The 17,717-nt window shown below is 54.6% G+C and overlaps 1 protein-coding gene across 1 annotated transcript; it reads left to right on the top strand.

Moving 5' to 3' along the window:
• The first annotated feature begins 2,744 nt into the window (after positions 1-2,744).
• CA4 (carbonic anhydrase 4) lies at positions 2,745-11,453 on the top strand. Its single transcript, XM_039255997.1, has 8 exons — positions 2,745-2,868; positions 7,450-7,503; positions 8,294-8,449; positions 9,158-9,303; positions 9,421-9,519; positions 9,761-9,827; positions 9,969-10,135; positions 11,149-11,453. The coding sequence occupies exons 1-8, from the start codon at positions 2,811-2,813 to the stop codon at positions 11,341-11,343; spliced, it is 942 nt and encodes a 313-aa protein (XP_039111928.1). The 5' UTR covers positions 2,745-2,810; the 3' UTR covers positions 11,344-11,453.
• Positions 11,454-17,717: the final 6,264 nt, after the last annotated feature.

Raw genomic sequence — 17,717 nt, 5'->3', positions numbered from 1 at the left:
AGAGGTGCTAATGTGCTAGCCCAGGCCAGCCTACCTCAGGCTTAGGTCACAGAATTCTCACAACAACCTATGAAGAAGATAGGATATGATTTTTATTTTACAGAAAAGGGAACTGAGGCTCAACTGACCCCACAGAATATGTGTGTCAAGCCAGAAGTGATCCCAGGGTTGTCTGCCCTCAAAACCTTTAGCTTTCCCACTGCCTCTGTCCTGCTGTAGGGCCATGTGAGTGAACATCCCCAGAGGATGACAATCGTAATTCATGTCTGCACCTGCCAGGAGTCAATGGCTACACCCAAGACCCGTGAGGCAGGTTGTGAAAGTCTGGGCTGGGCAGGCGCTGGCTCACAGCTGGTTTCCAATAACTGTTTATTGACAGAGGTCATCAGGGTAGAGATCATCATCCCCACTTTATAGATGAGGAAGTTGCAATCACAGAGGTGTAGGAAAGTTGCCCAAGGCCATCCCTGAGTTAGAGGAAGAGCAGAAACCTGAATGCAGGACCCTGGGTAGAATAAGAGGAAGGAGCCAGTGCCAGGCTGGGGCTGGTGGGTCTGGGCTGGCAGCTTTATGGATCCTGTAAGTCACTGAGATGCGTCAGGGCCCATCCCTGCTCTAATGATCCCTGCTTGAATGAGGGCTTTGTCCTCTTCAGGGCAACAAGGCCCTCGGCCTAGATAGTGACAAGTGACTAGTTTATGGCAAGCCAGGCCAGGGGTCTAGGCTGGGAGATAAGGCTGGGAATGTTAAGACTAGAAGTGGGGGGGGGGGGGCTCCTGACCTGTGTAACCTTGGCGAGATGACATATAGAGAAGGAGCAACCACCTGACTTCCCACATTGCAAATGTAGAGCCTTTGGGGTGCCCATGATTAAGGCACATCCGTGAGGATGTGCGGATACTTAACTTCTTTCCATGCATGCCCCATGCCTCAGAGAGGACACCACACCAAGGCCTGGTTCTCCTCCTATCTTGCTGGCCCCAGCATCCTAGGGGGTGCACTCAAAAGTGTGGAGTAGAATTACCTGTGGGGTAGCTCTCCCACCCACACTCTTCTCCCCTGGGAGGTCCCAATGGAATGGACTTTGAAGGCGATCAGTAGCCCTTAACCCCACCAAAGGTTTCCACAGTCTCTCCTGCCAGTCAGGGGGGTGGCCTGGGGTCACAGGAAACCCCTGAAGTAGATTTCGTTCCCCAGAATAGGATTCCTTTCCACTCCATTCCTCCGTCTTGAAAGATATATTTTTATAGCCCTATGGACATAAATCCACTCCCCAGAAAAAGCCCCAGGGTGTGGAATCCCTCCTCTGGCTGCCATGGTCCTTGTTGCTGATTAAATTCTAAAGCAGTGTGGACAATAGAGCCCTAATCCTGATGTGGACGCCCCCTCCCATCTCTGTAGGATCAAAGCTGCTCCTTGAGGCTGTGTGATCCTGGGCCAGGAGTGGGGAGTGGTGATTAGAGCCGGGGCTCTAACCAAGGAGGAAGCCCCTTGGCCTGTATAGTTCTAGGGGAGGCAATGCCTCTTCAGAGGTCCCTAGCCTAGGTTCAAAGGCCGGTGGGGGCTGAGAGGTTGGCAGCGGATGGGGAAGCGACTAGACCAGAAAACAGGGGCTTCCTGTTGATGAAGGGGGACAAGGCCCACTGCTTGGTTCCCTGTCCCTCTTCCGTACCCAAGTCTGAGCTTTTCAAACTCCCACGGAAGCCCCCACCAGGCGTGGGACGCACAGTGCCTAGAGCCATCAAGGGGTCCAGAGGCATTGCAGCAGTGGGGCCACAGCCAGGAGAGGGAGAACCCCTCCTGGGACAAGAGGCGGCTTCCTCTACGGTGGCCCTCAGCCCTGTTCCTTCAAGAAAACTTTCCTTTCCCTGGACTCCTCTGAAGATCTCGACAGACAAGTAAACTAAAGTTTCATTCAGGCTCCTGTCTTTTCTCTTCCCATCTCATCTGAGGGGTTTGGGGGCCTCAAGCGGAGCCAGCCGCAGTCCCTCTGACCCCATAAGCTTCTCTCTCATTGAGCCCTTGGAATCTACTTCTCAGTTCTGCCGCCTCACGCACCCCTGCTCTGGCCATCACAAAAACACTCACACAGCAATTTAGGGACATATCCACTCTGTGTCGGAAGAAGCATCTTTGGTCTCCTTAGAAATTAAATGGAGCAGCTTAGGAGAAAACAGAAAAGAGATGATACCCACGGTGTCAGCGATCACTGACTGAGAAAAGCAAGCCCTCTTTCTTAGGACACCGAAGAGGAGGACATCCCTCAACTCCACCATGCTTCCGAGGCTATGTACACCTGCCCACCCCAACCCAAGCCCATTCCAAGGCCCCAGCGAACTGCTTCCGAGGCGAGAGGGCTGCGCAGGGGTCCAGGCCGAAATGATCAAAGGCAGGAATCCGGGCACCCACCGTTGGGTCGAGTAAGTACCTCGCGAAGTCACCGCCCTGTTCCCAAACCCGAGACCAGGTGTGGGCTGGGGGCTGGGGATAGAGCGCGGACGGCGCGACCTCGGGGTGGAGAGGAGAGGAGCTGGTGCAGGGGGGAAGAGGGTGGTTCCGGGCACAAGGCACAAGGTGGCTCGGCAGGGGGTAGGAGAGCCGGGAGAGGGGAGCTGAGGATTTCAGCGCCGGGACAGGACGCGGGGAGGGGAGGCTCCGCCAGGGGGAGGAGCCGCTATCCGCGTCCGGCTGTCGGGGCTACCTCCCGTAGCAGCTCCGCTATAAAACCCGCGCCGGCATGATCACTGCACCCCCGGAAGCCTCCTCGGCGCGCGCCCACCGGCTCGGCGGCGTGTCTGCTTCTGTGCGGGATGCGGCTGCTGCCTGTGCTCCTGGTCCTCGTCGCTGCCCGGCCCTCGGCCTGCGCAGGTGAATGCGCGGGCTCCCAGCCCGCCCCTCATCACCCCCAGCCCCACTGCACTCGACACTGGGCGCCTTTCGGGCTTGGGCTGCCGGGGCACCGCCGCGGCGACGGCGCGAGCGAATGGGGCGGGCGCGAGCCCATCGGCGCACACGAACGGCCAAGTGCGGCTGCGGGGCTGGCGTGTGCACGGGTGTGCAGGGCTGCGGGGTGCGCGCGGGGCTCTGTGGACCCTCGGCCCCGCGAGCGTGACAGTCAGTGATGAGGATGCTTCTCCCACCCGCCGGGACGCCCGCAGCCGTTCTTGCCCTTTCTGGAGCTGCGTGCGCCTTTGCTCCTCATACGGTCGCAGTCCGTCCCGCCGGGGCTTGGTGCTGAGTCGCTGTCCCCCTCCCTGAGCACGGGCGACAGATTGCGTGCGGTGGGTCCCCGGTATCCCCGCTTCCTACCCTGGGTTCCTTATCGCCTGAAGCTGCCGGCCCCCTTCACTTCCCCAGCCCCCAGCGCTATACTGGGAGCCTGCAGGTCGGAGGCACTAGGACACCCGAGGCCCTGGCCAAGCCGGTCTTTCCGGCCAGGGTGATTTTCATGTAAAGATTAATGTGTGGCCGAGCTCTTAATTATTCGCCTAGGTGGGAGGTGGCGGGAGGTGTGTTAATATTTGATAAGGAGCTGAAAGTACCTCCAGCCGCGAGGCTGGGCACAGGGATCCGGGGAGGCATCATCTCTGAGGCCCCACGGGGGCCCATCTCCTTTTCAGGAAGCCCCCATCTGCCAGTCGCCAGCTCAGCTACCCCTCCGATAGTCCCCATAGGGGTTCACCCAGCCAGACTTTCCCTCCAAAACTCCTCTCCTGGAGTCCTGGAGTGAGTGGTGAGGGTGCCCTCAAGAGCAGAGAAGGAGAGACTGTGTGCCCTTTGCAGGAAAGATTTAGCTGGCTAGTTGCACGTGTGTGTGTGTGTGTGTGTGTGTGGTATTGGGGGAGGGAGGGATGAGGGGAATCTTGCAGAAACTGCTGGCTTCTTTCTAGGAGAGGAGAAAAGAGAAAAGACAGGATGTGAAAAAATTTCTATGTAAAGTTGGAGTTTGAAACCTACTTAAGTGAGCTTAGTAGAAAAAGGAAAAAAGAAACACTTTGCAATTAATTCTGTTGTTTTGTAGCTGTGTGGTGGTGGGTAAATCACTTAATCTCAATTTTCTCATTTACAATATAGGGATAGTATAGATTCTGACTTTAGGTGTTTTAAGGATTCAAATAAGATAATGGGTATAAGTACTTAGTGCAGTGCCTGCGTGGCACGTGGCAGACACCCCAGACATGATGACCTGTGATGGCTCTACCACTGCCTGGGACCAGCCAGCCAGGAATCTGTCTCAGCTGCCCCTTCCTGCAAGCTGTGCTCTCCTTAAGTGCTGGGACTTTTTGACTGGGAACTGTCTTGGGACCTGCCTTCCTCCACCCATTTCATCCCCTTGGACACTTGAGGCTGGTGAGTGAAGAGGCTCCACATGAGACTCCCCAGACTATCTGCTGCCGTGGAAGGTGAAGAAGCAGAGAGGATCATAGGCTTCTTCTGAGCCCCAGAACCCTGGCCAGGAATTGCTGAGACTTTGCCAGGACATACTTGGGTTTTTTGCTGAGCTGGTTTCCAGGACTCTTCCTTCCCCACAGAGTGAGAGGGTAGCTTGAGCAAGGTCCATCAGAGAACTTCTTTGGTCACCTCTAAAGAAAGGAGATGGGTGGCAGGCAAGTCAAGGGTAGGGGGCAGTGGCTGGGTGATTGGTGATGGTGATTATGTCTATTACTGCATCCCTGGTCAGAGCAGGTCACCTAGGTAGAACCTGGAGCTTGGAGCCAAGATCTGTCTGTGGGGTGCCTCTCTTGCCCTGCAGAGACGGACTGAGGCAACAGGCTTGTAATTATTTGCAAGGGCAGCCCTCTCGTGAATGAATATAGAACTTGAGCTGGTTTGTGACCCTGCCACCTCTTGCCTGAAGGTCCCTCCCCTCAGCCCACGAACATAGACCTGACCCCTGGCCTCATCAACATTATGTTTTCCTGGTTCTTATTTCCAGAAGAGGGTAGTTACAAGAGCATTCAGCCAAACAGGGCAAAAGTCTCCATGATTAAGACAGTGGATCAAAGGTCACCATTACAAAACCAGGAGCCGTAGCCAGATTTAGGAGAATAGCAAATTCCTAAGAAAGGCTCAGTGTGAATCAGATGGAGCCTGGGGAGGCTGAGGGGGGTTCTGCCATTCAAGACTCTGATTTAAGCAAGGATTCCCCTGGAATGGCTTCCCCTTAGGCCTCCAGACAACCTTGGAAGCCCCTCCTGCCTTCAGAACTTTTGAGAGGGGAAGACATAGGAGAAATTTAAAAAATTTTTTTAATGTTTGTTTATTTTTGAGAGAGAGAGAGAGAGCAAGTGGGGGAGGGGTAGAGAGAGAGGGAGACACAGAATCTGATGCAGGCTCCAGGCTCTGAGCTGTCAGCACAGATCCCGATGTGGGGCTCAAACTCATGAGCAGTGAGATCATGACCCGAGCCAAAGTTGTATGCTTAACCGACTGAGCCACCCAGGTGCCCCAAGACATAGGATAATTATAACAAGGAGCCTTCCATGGGTGTGAATGACCTTCCATGTCATTCAATGTCTCCTTAGACACTGACCAAAGTCCTGGGTGTTTTGTAGCAGTTTGTTCTGCCTGAGGAAGAATGGAGGGCTGAGAAAAGTTAATGAACTCTTCTGCAGAGATTAAGTAAGAGGCAGAGCCAAGACTGAGGCCAGGTGCACAGGTTCCAACTTCAGAGTTCTATCCACCTGCAGAGAGGGGTGGAAAGTGGCCACAGTTCCTTGCAGAGTTGACCCACACGCGGGTTCCTCAGATGCAGCAATCCCCGGCGACAGCAGAGCCCAGTCCAGGGCAGGGGATGGATTGTTGTGGGGAAGACACTGCAGAGACTGTCAGACTCTGAATGAGGCTGAGCCAGCTTTGGCCCAGAGTTGGGAAACAAAAACCCTAGGTGACTCTGAGGAGCCTGGAGTGAGAAGGTGCCCTGTTTTCTATGGATGCTCACTCTCCTGGCCTGAAGCCCCTCCTTCCTCCCCCTGCCAAGAACTTGACCTCCTCCCTGCTCCCTCCTCACTGCATCCCCATTCCAGGGACTCCAGAGGAGGTGGGGTAGATGGAGGCAGCCTGGCAAGAAGGGGGTGGATGAGCTCAGAGACCTTAGCTCAGGCTGAGTGGGAAGCTGTGCTTTTCTTAGGAATTTTATCATCCCTGAGTTCTTTCCAGCTCACTTCATTTGTCTCCTCTCTACCCAGCCTTGGCTTTGGCCATCTGTGCACTGATCTGAGGCCAGAGGGAGGGAGGCCAGGGAAGGGAAGGACTCATTAGGGAGTTTACTATGTTCTAGGCTGCCTGGGGTACTCTACCATCTCTCGTTTAATCCTCCCACAGCCCAGTGAGGTGGATGGTATTAGCTCCATTTGACAGATGATAAAACTGAGGTTGAGAGATTAGGTGACTTGCCCCTAAACCTACAGCTCCTAAGTGGCCCAGCCAGAATTCCAGCTCTGGATCAAATGTTTTGTCCACCCTACCGCTGCAGCCTTGTGTGTGTGTGTGTGTGTGTGTGTGTAATCAATAAACTATACAGTTTTAGGTTTACAGAAAAACTGAGCAGAAAGCACAGAGGGTTCCATGTGCCCTCTCTGTCCTTGCAGTTTCCCCTGTTGGTGACATCTTGCATTTAGTGTGGTAGGTTTGTAGCGCAGCCTCTTTTCAGAGATGCTGGTTTTACAGTCTTGAACCAGAGCTGGGATTAGAACCTGAATCTGGCCCCATGAACCGGGATTGTGGGGTGATGGGACAGGAGAAAAGGCCTGACTACGTTCCCCGGTGGGCTGTGAGAGTTTAGCCCAGAACGAGTCTTAATAACACAAGAGGGTGTGTGTTCCAGGGAGGGGCTAGTCTAATTTCCTCCATCATCTGGATGACTCTGGGAAGGCGGCCAGGCTGAACCTGGCTCTATTGCCCCAGGAAGGGAGACTGGGCCTAATCCTCCTCCTGTGCTCTTGCCAGAAACACCCTTCCAGGTTTAGGGTGGGAGATGCAGGGGAGGAGGGGACTGATAGCAACTGGAGGAGACCATGGAGGCCAGCCCCTGGGATAGAGCTGGTGGGCCCCCAAGTCACCCAAGGCCCTCAAGGGGTGACTGTTTTGCCTGAGGAACAGTGGCCTGGGCATGATGTGCCGTGGGTCAGGACACCTGGGGCCTGGCTGCTTCTACCACCTCTACCTCATCCCTATATTTTCTTAAGCCTCCTTCCTTTGGGCCCTCTGTCCCAGAATCCAGGAATGCTCCATCCCAACCCAAAGGGGTCTCTGACTCCATGGATATTCCTAGCCTCTGATTCATTGCGTGCGCATGCACATGCGTACATGCATGTGTGCACTAGTGTGCTCACGCATGCACACACACACAGTGTTGCTTGTGCTTACAGAGCTCAAGTGCATTCCTAGAGACATATGTGTACACGAATACATTGACATGACTTCATATGCTTCCTCTCTCTACTTCAGAGTCACACTGGTGCTACGAGATTCAAGCCAAGCACCCCAACTCTGCTTGCTTGGGTAAGTATAACAAGTCTTAAGGACAGGCCTCTCTGTGTGATAGGGACTGCCCGAGTCAAAATGAAGACCCAGAGAAGGTGGTAAGGATAAGGGTAATGATGGCCCCTTAGTCAGGTATCAGTTCTTCATACACACACACACACACACACACGCACAAACACACACAGTCCTGATGCTCAAGGGACAGGGAGTGTAGAGTGACCTGAATTGTCTCTGGCATCTTCCATCACTAAGAGGATAAGTCTTCTATCAAATAAATCAGCAATAGCATCGTATGTAGAGATATCTTTGGCTCTTTTTTTTTTAAAGTAGGCTCCACACCCAGTGTAGGGCTTGAACTCACAACCCTGAGATCTAAGGTCACATATTCCACTGACTGAGCCAGCCAGGTGCCTCACATTTTGCTCTTATAACAAAATGAAGAATTGGTTCTGTTTCAACTCTTTGGGTGGACCTGGGAGGTTGTCCTTTGAAATTTTTCCCCCAAATGTTGATCCATGTCTCCACAGTCTGCTTTCCTCTGGTCTATACTATTTTTCAGTGGCTGAATGGTGCTGCCCCATTTCCAAGACCCCATCACCTGGCTACAGGGAATCAGCCTCCCCCAGGGCTGCTTCCCGGACTCTTGGCCCTCAGATAATGCTTGACATTAGTCAGCATTAGTCCTTTCCTAAGCCCCCTTCCAGGAGACTCCTCTGCACAGCTTCCAATCACCTTCCCATTTCCCTCTGTGAACTTAAGGAGGTGCTATGTTCCCCTGACTCTCTGCCCACCCTCTCTACCTGCTCAGGGCCTAGCCAATGGGGTGGAAACTGCCAGAAGAGCCGCCAGTCCCCCATCAATATTGTCACTCCTGAGGCACAGATAGACCCAAGCCTGGGATCTTTCTCCTTCTCTGGCTATGACAAGAAGCGAAAGTGGAAAGTCCAAAACAATGGGCATTCAGGTGGGTCTCAGGCAGGTGGGATAGGGGACCTGGGCAGGCATGGGCTCCTGGTCCAGGGACCCCTGAGTTCCAGAGGACTGGGAGGGGTGGGCTCCTCCAGGGACCACTAGGGGCAGACCCACCTTTGCTGAGGAGGGGCTGCAAAGCCCAGCAGTGGGAGGGCAGGGGGAAACAGGAAGGGCCTTAGAAAGGAGGGAACACTTCATAGTATTTTCGATACTTTATTCAGACCAGTCTGGCGTAGGGGAAGGACAACGTTCTAGGAAGAAGGAACAATATATGCAATGGCACAGAGGTGTGAAATGGCTTGGGGTGTTCAGGGAACTGTGTGTGGCTCCATGTGCCTGGTGGACAGAGAGCAAAGCTAGGAGGGGTCAGAGTCAGACCAGGGCTGGCCAACCTGGGCCCAGTGGCAGGTGACCCAGGACTGAAGAGTTTTGGACATTCCTTTGAGGACACCAGGCACCAGGGGCCAGTTGCATGTTTGGGGCAGTGGGGATGTGCAGAGGGAGAGGCAGGCAAAGAGGCCAATAAGGGGCCAGCGAAAAATCTGAGCTGTACCACCTGTCCCATCCCATCCTATCCGCATAGGCCCAGGCCTGTAGCCTATGAAGGGTCACAGGTAGGAGAGAAGGTTCTGCCTGGGTGGAACAAGGACAGGCTAGAGGAGGCGAGTGCGAGAACTCTGTCCCCTCTTGTGCCCTCCAGTGATGGTATTGCTGGAGGATGAGGCCTCGGTCACTGGAGGAGGACTGGCTGCCCAGTACCGGGCCAAGCAGCTGCACCTGCACTGGTCAGAGAGGCTGGATGAGGGCTCAGAGCACACCCTCAATGGGGTTCGGTATGCCATGGAGGTGAGTACCCTTCCTGGGCCGGTGCCCTTGCTGGGCTCTGGGTGGACCTGCCTGTGGCAAGTTGGGTGGTCCAACCCCCTCATAGGCCCTCTCTCCATTCCTCTCACTCCCCACTAGATGCACATAGTACATGAGAAAGTGAAGGGAACATCGAGGAACGAGAAACAGGCTCAGGATCCCAAAGATGAGATTGCGGTGCTGGCCTTCTTTGTGGAGGTAAGGCCTTCATCCCCCCAGGGTCTGAGAGGCTGCTTCTTAGTATCCAGAGATTTAGGATTCCAGCAAGTCCCTCTGTTTCTCAGTGGCTTCTATACCCCCAGGTGGGGAGCCCAGAGCCTCTCAGGGCCTCAGTTCCAGAAGCTGCCTGCCCTCCCCTCCACAGACCAGAAGAATGGGCTGGTGGTCACTCCTGGCTCTCCACATGTCCCTGTTCAAGCCCCCTTTTCTTCTGTTCTAGGCTGGATCTGAGGAAAATCATGGCTTCCAGCCTCTGGTGGAGGCGCTGTCATATGTCCCCAGACCCAGTGAGTGTCTGGGGGTGAAGGGAAGAGAGGAGACTTCTTCCTACAAAGGAAGGGCTGGGGTGATGCAGTGACCTGGGCTCCCAGGGATCCCCTGCTTCTCCCACCAATTGACAGCATCCTCTGTTCCTACCTCTGTCCCAGATATGAACACCACAATGAACGACAGCATCAGCCTATTTGACCTACTTCCCAAGAAGGAGACACTGAGGCACTACTTCCGCTACCTGGGCTCACTCACCACTCCAGGCTGTGACGAGAAGGTTGTCTGGACTGTGTTCCAAGAGCACATTAAGCTCCACAAGGAGCAGGTACTTAGGGCTCAGCCAAGGGTGTGGCCCCCCACTGCCCAGTTCCCCAGAAACCATCCCTCTGGATCCCCACAGAGGCACCCTGGATTGGGGTGGGGATTGGGGTCACCTCCAGGGAGGTGAGGTACTGTTGGCTCAGTCCAGAGACACTCCCTGAGGGGCAGACAAACAAGATAGGTCTTGCCTATCCCATCCCCTGGGTTAAAGGCTGGAGGGGAGGCTATGGTGGAGGAGGTCAGAAAAGGCTCCCATGCTGTCCCCTATAAGTAGGTGGGAGTTGTGCAGCTGAGGGCAGGAAGACAGTGTCCTGAAGAGAGGGGTCAGCTTAAGGGAGGCCCCAAGGCTGGCCAGGAGCAGCTGAGAGAGGGTCAGGATAGCCACAGTAGGAAAAAGTCCATTCATTCAACAAATGGTGCTTGGGTCCTTATAACACACTAGGCTCCGGGGATATAAGGGTGAACCAAAGGGCCTAAATCCCTGCTCTAGTGATACTTGCATTGCAGAACAGTGGTTCTCAAAGAGTGGTCCCTGGACCAGTGGCATCAACATCATCTGGGAAGTTGCTTGACATTCCAATTCTTGGGCCTCACCCCAGTCCTGCTGAATTGAAAACTCTGGGGATGGGGCCTGGCAGTGTGAGGCCCAACAAGCACCCTCCTCGTCCCCCCCAACCCCCCACCCCGCAACTGTGATGCTACTGTACACTCAAGTCTGAGAACCACTGTTCTATAGTAACAGTGATAATACAGCAGTGATTGTGAGCCTGCAAAACTGTGAGCCGTGTATCCTTAGTTTCCCCGGTAAGGGAAGCTAATGGAAACTAAGCCCACACCAGTGCCAGGCACTCTATATCCCTTTTTCTTTTCATCTGCACAAAACCCTGAGAGTTAGAGATTCTGACCCTCTTTACTAATGAGGGCTCAGAGAGGCGAGGTGACTGGCTTGGGGTCGCACAGCTGGGAATGCAGCTCTGCTTGCTCCCTGCTCGCTGCTGAGCTATGCCCCTTCTACAGATTGCTGCATTCTCCAAGAAGCTCTACTATGACTCGGAGCAGAAACTGAAAATGACAGATAATGTCAGGCCCCTGCAGCGCCAGGGACAGCGCCTGGTGTACAAGTCTCGGGCCCCAGGACAGCTGCTGCCCTTACCCTTGCCAACCCTGCTCGTCCCCACGCTCACGTGCCTGTTGGCTGGGTTCCTTGCATGATAGCTCGCTTCTGGACACTTGACCTCTGCTCTCAGGCTGTAGAGGCCTGGGGCCTCCATTCCTCAGGCTTCCTAGCTTGGATTTTGATGATTAAACAGATATATTTTTGGAGAAACCTTTCTGAGATCTGTTTTTAGTTTCCATGACTATCTCTGTGCTGTTCCCCTCAACCTACCGCCATTCCAGGGTAGGAGCCTGAAGGCCTGGATACTTCTTCTAAGTAAGGACCACGGGGCATTCCTTCCCACCTTTTTTGAACTCTCTGTCTGCACCCCATTTGGAGAGATGCAAAGACATCTCTGAGTCCCAATACAGTGAAAGCCAGAAAAGTTCCAGGAACCTGCGTGGCTCAGTTGGTTAAGCTTTCGATTCTTAATTTCGGCTCAGGTCATGATCTAACAGATTGTGAGGTCAAGCTCTGTGTCAGGCTCTATGCTGACAGCATGGAGCCTGCTTCGGATTCTCCTTGTCCCTTCTGCCTCTCCCCCTCGCCCTGCTCTCTTTCAAAATTAATAAAAACTTAAAAAAAAAAAAAAAAGAAAGAAAAGAAAAGAAAGCCAGAGAAGTTCCAATCCAGCTTCTTCATTGTATAATGGGGGAAGTAGAGGCTCAGAAAGGAGAGGAGACTATGTGGAGGCCACACAGGGGGTTCTGGCAGAAGTGGCTCAGACCCCAGCCCAGCACTTTCTCCTCTGCACTAGGGGTGGAGAGTGCCGGTTGTGTGTAGTATACCCTAGGCAAGGTAGGTGAGAGGGGGGTTCATTTATTTGTCCAAATATTTTTTTTTAAATTTTTTTTTAATGTTTTTTATTTATTTCTAGGAGAGAGAGAGAGAGAGAGAGAGAGAGACAGCATGAGCAGGGGAGGGTCAGAGAGAGAGGGAGTCACAGACTCTGAAAGAGGCTCCAGGCTCTGAACTGGCAGTCAGCACAGAGCCCGACGCGGGGCTCGAACCCACGCACCGCGAGATCATGACCTGAGTGAAAGCCGGACGCTTAACCGACTAAGCCACCCGGGCGCCCCTATTTGTCCAAATATTTCTTGAGCATCTATGTTCCAGGCACTGGGGATGTGACAGGGAAGACAGACAAATGCCTGCCTGCCCTCCTGGAGTCAGCAGTCTGGTTCGGGTCACTATAAGTAAAATATACACACTGTGCATGCATCATAAGGCAGTAAGAGCTGCGGAGAAGGATATATCAAGAAGGGAAGGCGGTGAGGGAAGGTCTCAGCAGGCAGGGGCAGACTTGCCATCGGGAAGCCAGCAGGTGCTCATGTGTGGAGGGGAGGGAGCCTGTCAGAGGAACGGCAGGGAGGCCAGCCAGCTGGAGTGGAGTGAGGGAGGGAGAAATTGTGTAAGAGAGCTGAAGGGAGGGGGGAAAAGGGAGAGGTCAGCTGGGTGGGGGCAGGAGGGGCTTGCACTGAGACATTGTAAGGATGCTGGTTTGCATGTGAAAGAGCTGGGAGCCCCCTAGAGACAGCTAGCTAGAGCCTGATGTGCTTCATTGGGAAACAGGGGCTGTAGGGGTGACGAGTGAGGGGTGGCTGCTGCAGGGATCCAGGAGCTGATGGATGACAGCTCTCTGGACACTTTGCAAGTGAGACCAGGAAGAGGCAGGTATGGACAGGAGGGCACAGAAAACTAGGGAAGACGGAAATAAGGGACCCATGGACAGGTCCTGAGCCTCAGGAGTTGAGGGGCCCCAGGCTCTGGGATGGCATCATCCAGAGCAAGGCTGGATTTTGGAGGAGATGAGGGTGGGGGAAGGGGAGGAGAAGGGACCTTGCTAGGTAAAGAGGAGGCCAGGGCCATGTCTGTGGGGACAACCTCTCTCACAGGCTCTACCATCTGCACACGGTGAACTTGCCCACAGGAAGACTTGTGAGCTACTCAGCCACTCAAGGGATTCCATTATGCCACGCTAGAAGCCCCGGCAGGCACACTGTGGCTCTCTGGAGGGTAGCTGGTTGGCAGAGGTGACCTCTAAGCCCTCTGCCACCCTGACACCCTCAGAGCCCCTGACCACTCCCAGCTCAGCCTGGGGATAGGGAGAAGCCCCTCCTCCCCTTTCCCTTCGTGACCAAGAATAAGCACCCCTCTCCCTTCACCAGTGACCACACAGCCGTGGGGGTGGTGTTATGGTCACCATGGCAACAGCAGGTGGTGTGTGTCAGCAGGAGGGGTGTGGGCACCAAACCCGTTCTTTTTGGTTCCCGGTGCAGCCTGTGGGGGATCTGAGATTTTCTGTACCCGCCCCCACCCACCCAAGGCTCAGGGCTCTCAGAAATCCAAACTGCCCCCTCCCCAATGAAGCCTCACCCCTGTCCCTGCCCTTAAGGCAGGATTCAGTGAAAAACAGGACAGCAGAACCCGGAAGTCCCAACTCTCGCCAAGGGACCTAAGGGAACCCCTGTGGAAGGCACATGACCCTCTCCTGTCCCCCTGACCCCACAATAATAAACCCAGCCAGGGGGCGTCAGAATGGGCACAGCTTGTTCAGGCCCCAGAGCTCAAGCCTCCCCCTGCCTCCCCCTGCGCGTTGAAGGCTAAGTAGTTGCCGCCAGCACATGATTCATAACAAGGTCATTCCCAGCCAGTTACTGCAGGAGCCATTCCTGGAATTAGCCCCCACACCCTGGAGGCTGACAGGCAATCCCTCTCGTGGGTTGTGTGTTCTTGAGAGCCTCCTCTTCTGAGTAAATTCACTCTCTCCGTGCTGTCCCACCACCACCCTGGGCAGAGCCCTTTCTAGAGACGGCGCTCTGAGTTCCTTGTGCCCAACCCACTCTGGCTTCTGACACAACATGGCCAGAGACGATAGGGGGTCACCAGGGGCACCTTTATGCAGAAAGAGAGCCCTTGCCTGCCCTCCCCACAGCCCTGCTTTCATTTACTTCCAATATCCCTCAGTCACTGAATCGGACATACAGTGTGGACACACGTGCGCACACACACACTTCGCTGCAGCTGGCCAGGCCTGAGGTGGGCTCCGTGCCCGATAGTTTTGGTTGGCACTTGACTTCTTTGAGGTTACTGGCTCCCTGCACAGACCATGATACACATTCATCGACTACCTGCTGAGGGCCAGACTTGGGCCTCTCTGCAATCCTTATAAAGGGCGGCATTATTTCTCTGTTGCACAGATAAGGATGCTGAGCCACAGAGAGGGGTTCGGGGACCTGTCAGAACCTGGAGTCGCTCGCCTCTCTGCACCTCCTTGGCTCGCACTGCCACTCTTGGCCTGTGGCAGTTCCCAGAGAGACAGATCTTTGGACCAGGGTAGGGTGGGGTCTGTAGCACCCTGTCCCACCCTGTCTCCCCTGGCTGCTCTGCGGCCCCGATGGCCCTTCTCTCTGGCCTCCGTCTCTGGCCCCCTGTTTACATTTGGCATCTGGGTGGGAGCCAGGGGCTAAAAATACTCCCCATGTGTTTAGATGATTCTTGGAAAATAAACTTCCCCATGTTGGCTCTCAGTTTGCACACTTGCTGGTCCTGCTTCCTGTGACTCTGATGTGACAGTGCCCGGGGTGTGTGGGGCGGCCGTAGGGGGATGGGGCAGGTCAAAGGGTCTACAGGGGCCCAGAGTCACAAGTGGTGGTGAAGTGAGCATGCACACGCACGCCTCTGTGCCAAAAGGCCACCATGTCACAAAACTCTAGGGGTGCCTATACAGAGACCGCATTGTGAATAGTGTCCCCGAGCGGTGTGACCCTGAGGCTCTGTGCTTTTGTGTGGGAAGAGGCAGGGGAGCTGCTGGTGGCCTTGCAGGCCTGGGATCAGGGCTTCCCTGCTCCGGGTCTGCTTATCCATCTACAAAATGGGCTAAGCTTGACCCTTCCATCTAACTGGGCCTGGCTATCTTTAGGCTCCTGCTGGTGACCTTGGGAGGAAGGACAGGCCCATCTCTGTGGGTGGGACGCTGCTCCTGCACCTCGAATTACACATCTAGCAGCTTTGTTTGTTTATCTGAGTAGGGACAAAGGCATTATCTCCTCTAGGGACTAAGGACATGCCCTTTGGGCCCAGGCGGGCTGGGGAGGGGCTTCCTTTGGAGGAGAGCTACGGGACAGACAAGTCGCAAGCCAGTTCCTTCCTCTGAGCCTTAGCCCCAGCTGAGAATGGACGCAGGGAAGGTTCTTCACATTGCAAGTGTTGGCTGCTGCAAGGCCTGGGAGGAGAGGGAGACGGCCAGGGGACAGAGAAGGGACAAAGGTACATTTTGATCTTCCAACAAGCACTATTAATTCCTCTGTGCCGGGGACTGAGGTTTCAGGTAGAAAAAACCCAGTCTGTGCTCCTCCCCCAGGACTCTGACCCAAGGCAGACACGTAGCGCACAGCAGTACCAGGTCTACAAAATACATACAGGCTGGTGAGAGGGGCACAGACACACGGGGAGCGTGGGCCCCAGAGCCACCCAGACTTAGGTTGGAGTCCTCTTCCCCTGCTGTGAAAAGCAAGTGAGGAGCCTTTGGTAACTTCACTCACCTTCCTTCCTCCCTTCCTCCCTCCTTTCCTCTCTCTCTTTCTCTCTCTCTTTCTTTCTTTTTAGGTTTATTTATTTTGAGAAGGAGGGAGAGAGAGTGGGTGGGGCAGGGGCAAAGAGAGAGGGAGAGAGAGAATCCCAAGCAAGCTCCCCACTGGCAGTGCAGAGCCTGATGCAGGGCTCAAACTCACGAATGGTGAGATCATGAACGGAGTTGAAATCAACAGTTGGATGCTTAACTGACTGAGCCACCCACGCATCCCATTAATTCACCTTTCTGAGCCTCTATTTCCTCATCAGTAAAATGGGCATGATGATGGTATTTACTTCATAAGGTCAGTGTAAAAATGAAACAAGATGCCTGGCCAAGAGTTTGTATTCAATAGTAGTTATGATTATGACTGTTTCTACTGGGGCACTGAAGGATGGGTAGGACCAATAAACAGAGAGAACCTGGCCACTTCCAGGGATAGGGGTAGGGAAGAGTGTGTGACGGTCAGAACTCTGAGGAGTGATGCACAGCTTTGTCCCTGTGTAAGCAGCAGATGTGAGGTGGGCTGGCAGTCCTCCTGTGCAAGGGCGACACTGTAAGACCCCTCCAGGGGCCCACTTCTCCACTCAGACACTCTGATGTCCCCCCCCAGCACTCCATACACAGAGCAGTCCATTGAGGCAGGCCCCCCGGCCTGACCTTTGCTCAGAGTCCCCCAGCCTAAGGTCACCCAGAACAGCAGGGGGAGGCGAGGGGGAGTCCAACCGAGGCCCAGCCTGCTCTGCAGCTCTCATGTCTCTGCCTTATTGGGTGGGGGTCCAGGTTAGAGTCCGGCTGAGACCACCCAGGGCCCCTGCCGCTTTCTTGCTGTGGGATCCATTTCACTTGCCCCTAGTCCTTCCTCGGGAGCAGCAGGATGACCACGTTTGCCCTCTGATGGGTCCCTTTCTGCCAGCACACCCATCATACTGTCAGGATTTGCTGCAGGCTTCCCCCAGCATACAGTCTGCACCTACCCAGGATTGCCTGATAAATTTGAATTTCAGGTAAACAACAGGGTTTCTTTTTTCTTTTTTTTTTTTTTTTTTTCCAGCGTATCTCCAAAATTGCATGGGGCATACTTACACTAAAACATTATGTTGTTTATCAGCAGCTTAAATCTAACTGGGTGTCTTGATTTTGTATTTACCAGCTCTGGTGACCCTGCCCTCATTTCACCTACATCAGGGAAACTGAGGCCGAGAGGGAGGGGTGGACCAAAGGACGGGTCAGAGGCCGAGCCAGCCACCTCTTCCTCCTTGGCCATCTCCACTCCCTCCCACGGGCCACACCCTCCAGGAACTGACAGCACACTGGCTGAGGGGTTTCCCCGCTCCCCTCCCCCACCTGGTATCGGTCTCCCTGCCGGGAGGGCAGCTGGGTACACTTTGGCGCAGGCCCTTTTGCCAGTGGATCTCCTCCCCGCAGTTTTCCAGACTTGGGAGAGGCCGGCGCCAAGGCCTCATTCCTTCCCTTTCGCCCTCCGCCTGACTCCGGCCTCTGCGCTGGAGGGCCAGGGTCCCTTCCTGCAGCCCCGTCCCCACCATCAGGCCGGCCACCTCTTGATGAAGGGAGCCCTCGGGCGGCATCCGGCTGCTGTGTCCAGGTGGGGTCAGAAGGGGCCGGGTGCCAGGGTTTTATTTACAAACCGAGGAGCGACTCTAGAGGGACAGAACCCTGAGGGCGTCGGAGTGCTTGTTGGCGTCACGGCCAGGAGTACAGGAAGAGGACCCAGCCAGCAGCCAGCAGCTGAGTTCCCTCTGTCCATCTGACACCCTTCCTCCCATTCCTTTCACCTGGTAATGGCCCTGATCTGTTTTACTACCTTCAGCTCTCATTATCTGCATGCCAGGCCCT

The sequence above is a fragment of the Hyaena hyaena genome, unplaced genomic scaffold (assembly GCF_003009895.1).
Source record: "Hyaena hyaena isolate Hyena2069 unplaced genomic scaffold, ASM300989v1 scaffold_553, whole genome shotgun sequence".
Lineage (NCBI taxonomy): Eukaryota > Metazoa > Chordata > Mammalia > Carnivora > Hyaenidae > Hyaena > Hyaena hyaena.
This window is presented reverse-complemented; position numbering and strand designations above follow the sequence as displayed.

Coding starts and splice junctions, on each gene's coding strand:
- CA4 (XM_039255997.1), top strand. CDS start 2,811: ATGCGGCTGCTGCCTGTGCTCCTGGTCCTCGTCGCTGCCCGGCCCTCG. Junction 7,504..8,293: donor CCCCAACTCTGCTTGCTTGG/GTAAGTATAACA, acceptor CTACCTGCTCAG/GGCCTAGCCAATGGGGTGGA. Junction 8,450..9,157: donor CCAAAACAATGGGCATTCAG/GTGGGTCTCAGG, acceptor TGTGCCCTCCAG/TGATGGTATTGCTGGAGGAT.